Source organism: Octopus bimaculoides, chromosome 7 (assembly GCF_001194135.2).
Source record: "Octopus bimaculoides isolate UCB-OBI-ISO-001 chromosome 7, ASM119413v2, whole genome shotgun sequence".
NCBI lineage: Eukaryota > Metazoa > Mollusca > Cephalopoda > Octopoda > Octopodidae > Octopus > Octopus bimaculoides.
Genome location: NC_068987.1, coordinates 15,323,419 through 15,332,216, shown reverse-complemented (window position 1 = coordinate 15,332,216; position 8,798 = coordinate 15,323,419). Strand labels below are relative to the sequence as shown.

The following is an 8,798-nucleotide window of genomic DNA, read 5'->3' as shown; positions in this document are numbered from 1 at the left end:
TCTAACCCTAACCCTAACCCTAGGGTTAGGGTTAGGGTTAGGGTTAGGGTTAGGGTTAAAGCAAATTTAAAATGAAAAAAGCAAATAAAACGAAGAATCGTTTGTTTATGTAGTCGGCACTTAATGTATATCGACTGAATGGACGTCAGTGATTGGTTGAAATTATTGAAATAAGACAATTTTTTACATGAAATAAATTCGAATACAAAAATATTTTTCTGTTCTATAACACAAAATAGATAAGTATACGAAGTTTGAAAGTCTTTCGGTACCAAAAACACTACGTAAAACATTAATGAAAAATGTGGCCCCCGTTTTAAAAAAGATCCCAAGGATTATTGGTAATTTACAGGAACCAAATTGTGGTAAAGTTGAAAAGTGTAGGACATAAAAACTGATATATCAGGTTACGGGTCTGGCTGTGTGATTAAGAAGTTGGCTTTGCAACGATTAGGTTTCACCTTTAGCCCCATTGTGCAGCACCTTGGGGCCATGGGAAAATGTCTTCTACTATAGCCCTGGGCTTTCCATTGTCTTGTGAGTGAATTTGGTAAATGGAATCTGTGTAGAAGCCCGTCATCGTTGTCCTCATCCACATCATCATAGTCATTTAACATTTGTTTTCCATGCTAGCATGGGTTGGATACTAGCTTGGGTTGGACATCATGTGTGTGTGTGTGTGTGTGTGTGTGTGTGTGTGTGTGTGTGTGTGTGCGTGCGTGTGTGTTTGTAGACAAAAGCTGAAATGAATTTGTTGTATATATCTATCATCATCATCGTCATTTAGGACCTATTTTCAATGCTGGCCTGTGTTAGATGGTTTGATTGGAACTGGTAACAGGTGGATGCCCTTCCTAATGCCAACTACTCCAAGAGTGCATGCACACATACACACACATACAAGATTATAATAATTCCTTTACTAGAATAATCCTCTTTGGATTATTGTCATAATAATCCATATTTTGGCAGCTAAACACATTGTGGTTTTTAATTACATGCCTTCATGTTGTGAGTTCAAATCTTGCTGAAATTGACTCTTATTTTCTTTTATCCTTCAAGGGCTGATAAAACAAATACCATTAATATAACGAAAATTCAATTTAATTAGGTGTTATCTTTTCCCCACCCCAAAATATCTGCATTTTTGCCAATATTATAAACCAATATTTAGTATGTCTAACCTCTGATTTTCTAACACAGGCACTTGAAGCCCAAGAGGAAACCAATTGTTTAATTGCAATAATTCCTGAAGCTGAGGTAAGAACACTTGATTCATTCTGAGTTTATTCTCCAAGTAGCCTACAATGTGTTTTCTATATATCATTCTATATACAATCCTATATTGTTCAATCTGTGTTCTATGTATGTTCCCTCTCTTACATGTACTGTTTGTGTTTATAGTTGCTCCACCGATTCCTCCAACCCCAGCATCCTCATCAAGTCTTCAGTCCTCCTCTTATCAAACAGCTTCACTCCGCACATCCCTCTCACCATTGCTCTCTCAGTCCTTCTCAAAGTTGCCATCTCTCTCTCCTTCAGACATCATATCTCACTCCCTTACAGCATTGCAGCTCTCACACAACTCCTATAGACCCTTCCTTTCATCTTCAGTGAAATCCTTTTCCCATATAACAACGCTCCACGTTCCCTGAACTTCACCCAGCCAAGTCTTGCTCTTGCTGTCTCAGCTGCTTCACATCCACCACTTACATCCACTCCATCTCCCAAATAATAAAACCCTCTCACCGTTTCCACTTCATCACATAACATTTCCACTGGTTCCACCAGCCCTCCAGCTCCTTTCTCACATCTTCCACAAACAGTCTTGGGGTCACCTTCTTCATTTTCATACATCTACCATGAATCTATTTCACACATCTTGTACACAACACTGCATTTGCCATTATCCTCCTCCCACATGGATCCACCTTACTCACTAACACTTTTCCTTTCAGCCTGCTCACCATCATCTTTGTCTTCCTGAGGTTTCCCTTCAAACCCTTGCTTTCAAACGCCTCCTTCATTTCCAAAACTTCTTCATTCCCTCCATCGTTTCACTCATCAGAACAAGGTATCTGCATACAGTATCTCCATTATCAATCCTTCTCTTGCACTCTCTGTCACCACATCAACCACTACTGCAAACAACAAGAGTGACAACACAGATCCCTGATGCACACCAACTTTCACTGCAAACTCCTCTGACAGCTCTGATCCAATTCTAACTCTTGTCTTTACCCCCTCATACAAACTTACCACTGCCCTCACTATTACCTCTAGTACACCTCTCTTCCTCAATGTCCACTCAGTCCCCTTCCTTGGAACCCTATCAAATGCCTTCTCCAGATCAACGAAGCACATGTACAACTCCTTCTCCTTATCTCAATATTTCTCTTGCAATCTTCTTATGATAAACATTGCATCTATTGTCCCTCTCCCTGGCATAAAACCAAATTGCATCGCGTCCATATCCACCCCATTCCGAATTCTCATCTCCAACACACTTTCCACTATCTTCATTAATCAAATGTATCGACCCCAGTACTTACTTATTATAAGCCTGGTACTTATTCTGTCAGTCTTTTTTCCCCAAACCATTAAGTTATGGGGATGTAAACATATCAACACCGGTTGTCAAGTAGTGGTGGAGAACAAACACAGACACAAAGACACACACAGACATATATATATATATATATATATATATACATACATATATATATATATATACGACAGGCTTCTATCAGTTTCTATCTTCCAAGTCCACTCATAAGGTTTTGCAATTAAAAATGTTAATGATTTAGGGTTTTTTTTTTCCAGGAATTAGCTCTGAAATGTGATTCTGTTCCACATGTGACCAAACCTCTTCATGGAATTCCAATCAGCCTCAAAGAAAACATAATCTACAAGGTTGGTTCCTTATTTCTTTCATCCTTTATTTCTTTATTCTTTTTCTTGTTTCAGTCAGTGAACCGAAGCCATGCTGGGGCAGTGCCTTGTAGGGTTTAGTCAAACAAACTGACCCTAGTTGTTTATCTTTAAGCCTGGTACCTGTTTTATTGGTCTCTGACCATGTAGTGATTCTGATGGATGTAGTAGAATAAACTAGAAAGGCTAGTTACACAGTTTTGATCTTATAATAATTTTCTTTTCTTTCATTCAATTAGGGACTTCACACAACCTGTGGCTTAAGTTTCAGCCTGTTGAGCCCACCTCATGCAGATGATTCAAATCTTGTTAAGGTATGTTTTATTTTATACTCAAAAAAATGCTTCAGTCATTCTAAGCAATTTCAGAATCACAATGAAGTTGTGAAAATGAATAGTGAAGAGTTAAATGTTTTGGTAATTGACTTAACTACTCCTGGGTATGAATATAAAAACTACACCTATCTGCTAAGCCATGTCTAGCTATTGTGAAACCAATATGATCTCATGCTAAAAATTCATGGCCTCCACATCAGCCTGTGATTGGTGGAGAGGACATGCGGAGGCCTTCATCCTGCAGTTGACTAAACAATCCAATCCAATCCTAACTTATTGGTACCAACTTGTCAAACATATTCCCAGGGTAAACAATACAATTCCTCCTGTTTAAAAGAATTTGCATTTAAAATAAAACCTTCTATTACATTTTAATATAATAACTTCCTTTATATAAATGTTTTAATTATTTTTTTTATGTAATAACTTTCTTTATATAAATGTTCTTAGTTATATTTCTATAAAAGCTGAAAGAATGAAATTATGATTATTGATAAAGATTTGTATTAGTGGGAAAAGGGGGAAGAGAAAGAGGGTGATAGATATAGATGTCGTCGTCATCATTTAACGTCCGCTTTCCATGCTAGCATGGGTTGGACGATTTGACTGAGGACTGGTGAAACCAGATGGCTACACCAGGCTCCAATCTGATTTGGCAGAGTTTCTACAGCTGGATGCCCTTCCTAACGCCAACCACTCAGAGAGTGTAGTGGGTGCTTTTATGTGCCACCGGCACGAGGGCAATTAATATATTTTTCATTTTGAATGAACTTCTTTGTTTGCTATAATTGAATCAATGCTTGAATAGCTTCAATTTCTACTTCAGTGCCTGAAAGAACTTGGTGCTGTTCCATTTGTCACAACAAATGTACCACAGTCTTTAATGAGGTAAGCTTTCATTAATTGCTTGGGGCTAAATTATATTCCTCTTTGCAGTGCTCAACCTTTGGCTCACACTTCACATCTTGAATCAAATGCCTTTTTTTTTCTCAAGCCAAAGTGGGGTGACCTTTAACTGGATGTGGACTAGGGTATCAGTGTGTGCAGCATAAACATTGTCCTTTAAATGTGAGCTGTACTCCTGAGTTTTGCATCACAAGGCTTTTCTCACTGAAAATCAATAAGGATTACATTGTTTATGAAGTTTTACATACACACACACATATATACATACATATTTATATAGATACATACATATATGTATATGTATATATCATCATCATCATCGTTTAACATCCGCTTTCCATGCTAGCATGGGTTGGACAATTTGACTGAGGACTGATGAACCAGGTGGCTATATCAGGCTCCAATCTGATTTGGCAGAGTTTCTACAGCTGGATACCCTTCCTAATGCCAACCACTCTGAGAGTGTAGTGGGTGCTTTTACGTGCCACTGGCATGAAGGCCAGTCAGGCAGTACTAGCAACGGCCATGCTTGAAATGGTGTATTTTATGTGCCACCTGCACAGGAGCCAGTCCAGCGGCACTGGCAATGATCTATATGTATATACATATATATATATATATATATATTTAGTCACAGAGTGAATGGAATTTTTGCACTGAATGTTCAAACTGAAAGGAAAATATTTGATGTGTTTTATTCCACAGTTGTTACTTTAAATCTTGAAAGCTTTATTAACTGAAATTTCCATATAGCTTTGCAACACCCTAATAACAGTCAAAATCATAATAATAATAATTCCTTTTCAATATTCATATTTTCTTTTCAGTAAATCCTGTAATAATAATATTTACGGACAAACTAGAAACCCGCATAAAGCTGATCGATGTCCTGGTGGATCAAGTGGAGGGGAAGGAGCTCTCATAGGCTATGGTGGATCAATTTTGGGTATAGGAACAGATATTAGTGGTAGCATTCGCTGTCCAGCTCACTTTTGTGGTATTTATGGATTAAAAACAACTACTTCTCGCATGGGGTAAGTCTGTGAAATGTTTTCTACAAACCCTTTTGGCTCTATTCCTCTGTTTATAAAATTTACCCTGAGCCCTTCCTAAATGTAATTTATATGTAAAGTGATTTTTATTCACTTCATTAACCTGCAGGTTCGAGGTCAAACCTACAAGAGTAAACAAGAGAGACGGAGACAGGCAGAAACAAGGAAAATGCCCCTTATATTTGAATATGCAAATATTCTTTTAAAAAACTTTTCTTTTAATTTTTCCAAAATTTAATTGTTTTCCATACTTACAGTTGAAAAAGTCTCATTGGCTGAAACTGGTACTGAAATGTTTTTTATAAAAGTATTTTAGCATTTTCTACCTTGACCTTTTTTTTTTCATATATATATATGGGGTGTGGTGAATTTATTGCTGTCTAAATTATGCAAAAATGAAAATAACAACGACATCTCATTTTAACAGATATTTACCAAAATTACATAAAAATATCTTGAAATACTAAAGAGTAAATTTATTCAATAAAATTGTCATCGACTTCAACCACACCCTCCAGACGACTTCAAAATCTCCTGCAACTCTTCTGGACGGTCTCCTTGTTTAAGTTGGTGAATGCTGCCATAATCCTTGCCTTCAGTTCATCTTTGGTGTTACAAGGAGTTTTATTATGATGACATATAAGTGTCAGATTGTAATTGATTAATTCGCTAATTAATTGATTGATTAATTGATTTTGATAGGTTTAATTTTTTATTTCAATTATAGGACAGGCAGTATATTTAAACCAGTCAAAGAACAAATTCTCAGTAAGAATCATATTGCTTTTCCTTCATGTTTTCATTTATAATATAGATAAACTCAATGATGTGATCTAAAGGAAGAGTCTCAAAACAAGCTTGAAATAGCAGTTAAATCACCTTTAAATCTTACTCCACCATCTTAAAAAAATATATAAAAGACATTGGATAAATGTAGTCCTAGACAGTGCTCAGTCCTTTCTATTTAACATAGTCTTTAGGGCCTTAATGAAGGCATTTAAGACTGGATGCCTGTGGTAACTGTCATATTCTGATGACCATGTTCTTCTAACTGAATCCATGGTAGGATTAGGGAAGGGATTCTGAGGTGAAAATAAAATCTGGACTCAAAGCTTCCTCAAAGTTAACTTAGCAAAGACTGGAAGTTTTGGCATGTATGGAAAGAAAACAACTTTACTACCATCAAGGAAATAACCATGTGTGATATATAGAAAATAAATGGATAGAAATTCGATATGGTATACCTAATGCAAGCTATGGATACACTAGAGATGTAGTGGAATCATAGACAGATTAACAGAGGAAGAAGTCTTTGTATGTGACAGATTTGATGGGGCAATAAACTCTTAAGAATGCACAGAAAATAGATGTTCTGAAACGTCTTGGAGTTATCTAGGTAACCTAATCAACAGTGATGGAATATGTTCTCAAGGAAGAACAACCAGAGAAAGAACAGAATGGAGAAAGTTCAGGAATCTATTATTCTAGTTCTACTGTCAACAGCAATGAGTTTCTCTATCTGAGTGAAAGACAGACTGTATGATGCTTGTATATGAGCTGCAATACTACGCAGTAGTGGGATGTGGACCCAGAATGTGAAGGATCTATGGAGATTGGAAAGAAATGAAGGGAGCATGCCCTACAGGATGTACAATGTGTCAGCATACATAATTAACAATGTGGTTTGTTTGATTAAAACTGATCTAAGATTGAACAATATCAATCTTTTAATTTTATTTTTTCAATTTCTCAGATATTCCTTTTCTGCTTGTAATCTATGGACTACGACCATAATGGGGCACAACTGTCAGTACTTTCCGCTGATTATACCAATCCAGAACTTAGAGTAGTGCTCATTTTACCCAGCTCTATTGTAGTTTTGGTAGCAGACATTTTCACAAGTTGCTGCCTGTTGTAACCAAAATCTGATTCACACTGATAAAATGCAAACTTTTTAACCATACAGTTATACCTGCATATAACAATTCTATTTATAATGATAAATTGTTTGTTTAATTACTGTTCTTTATTTAATTAATGGCATCATTTCTCTAATTACAGTTCAGACTTCTGTAGGCCCAATGGCACAGACTGCTGATGGCTTGATTATGGCAACAAAAGCATTGTTTTCTCAAGAAGTCTTTGAAATGGATCCCCAAATATCTCCTATAGAATTCCAGAATCATGTAAGGAATGGTATTTCTTGATTTCCATAGATTTTTTTTTTTGAGAATTATTACTGGTGTCTGATGTCTTCCATGCAGGAAGTGCAGGCGATTGTCTTAACTAGTACGTCACATGGTCTGAGAAGAGCATTGTTGCTGTGAATATTCTTTCCTTTTTCTCCATTATTTTCTTTGCTTACTTTTTATTTTTTCATTTTTCTCTGTATTTCTTCCCCTTTTTCTTTATCACATGACTTTTTAAATGATGAATCTGGTCTGTTTATTTTAATGGCCTACCGATGTATACAGTGTGTTTCTCTACCCTAGGTGTAAGGAAGACATTCAGCAGGAAATGGAAATAGAACTCTGCATGCAAGACTCCAGGAATTCCAACAAAACTTGTGATAAAAAGAAATTATAATAACAAATTTATTTTCTGTTACTTTTCAGTTGTTTGATAGCAAGAAAAAACTGCGGATTGGATATTATGAGACTGATAATCTAAATAAAACCATACCAGCCTGCCGTAGAGCAGTTCTTTTAGCAAAGAATGCATTGGAATCTAAAGGGCATATGGTAAGAATGTTATCATTATTTTAAAGAGACTTGTCGGGTAAAGCTGGAACAATACAAGAAGATATGAAGTAAACTACAAAGAAAACAAAACAAAGTTGTAGTTTTATCTCATATTTTATTTTTATTCTTTTGTTCTTTTACTTGCTTCAGTTATTTGACTGTGGCCATGCTGGAACACTGGCTTGAAGGGATTTAGTCAAAGAAATGACCGAGAGAGGCTTTTCTTGGCATGAGGCTATAATAAAAGACACTTGCTCAAGGTGCCATGCAGTTGGACTGAACCTAGAACCATATGGCTGGGAAGCAAACTATCTTAGCACACTACCATTAAAGTTAGGGCACCTATGAAGAGTCTATCATTGATAGCAGTTGTTGTTTCATTAAATTTACAGGTGATTGATTTTACTCCTCCGAGGATCCTTGATGCTGTGCTTTTGGCAGTAGAAATTGTGTTCTCTGATGGACGTTTGATGAGAAAATTAATGTAAGTATTCTATACCTGTGTTCCCCAAATATTTTCCTTGCACCAAAGACTGGTTTCATGCAAGGTTTCCTAATTTTCTACTTTATATAAAGAATTATACTCTATTTAGCAACGCAAAAAACAATTAAAACTGCAGATCATATATTAAGAACATAGTATTATATTTCTGTTAGTTAATAAAAAGATTATACCCACTTTTAAATTACTTTCAGTACAATCTGCATATTTTTCTCCTTCTGTTCCAGAAAATATGAAAGTCCAACTGAGGAATTGTATTTTATTACAAAGTCAGAAGGTTTTAGGAAAATTATTTCAGCCCTTGTTTATCCTTTTGTAAGTATTATCTTCT

The 8,798-nt window shown here is 36.0% G+C and overlaps 1 protein-coding gene across 1 annotated transcript in view; it reads left to right on the top strand.

The window, feature by feature from the left end:
• Positions 1-8,798, top strand: part of LOC106867389 (vitamin D3 hydroxylase-associated protein) — a 26,669-nt gene that overhangs the window by 6,552 nt on the left and 11,319 nt on the right. The window contains exons 4-13 of the mRNA XM_052969129.1: positions 1,204-1,260; positions 2,824-2,913; positions 3,171-3,245; positions 4,093-4,154; positions 5,000-5,206; positions 5,952-5,992; positions 7,286-7,410; positions 7,840-7,965; positions 8,358-8,449; positions 8,695-8,782. Of these exons, the coding sequence (XP_052825089.1) occupies positions 1,204-1,260; positions 2,824-2,913; positions 3,171-3,245; positions 4,093-4,154; positions 5,000-5,206; positions 5,952-5,992; positions 7,286-7,410; positions 7,840-7,965; positions 8,358-8,449; positions 8,695-8,782 (963 nt within the window). The remainder of the gene's footprint in view (positions 1-1,203; positions 1,261-2,823; positions 2,914-3,170; positions 3,246-4,092; positions 4,155-4,999; positions 5,207-5,951; positions 5,993-7,285; positions 7,411-7,839; positions 7,966-8,357; positions 8,450-8,694; positions 8,783-8,798) is intronic.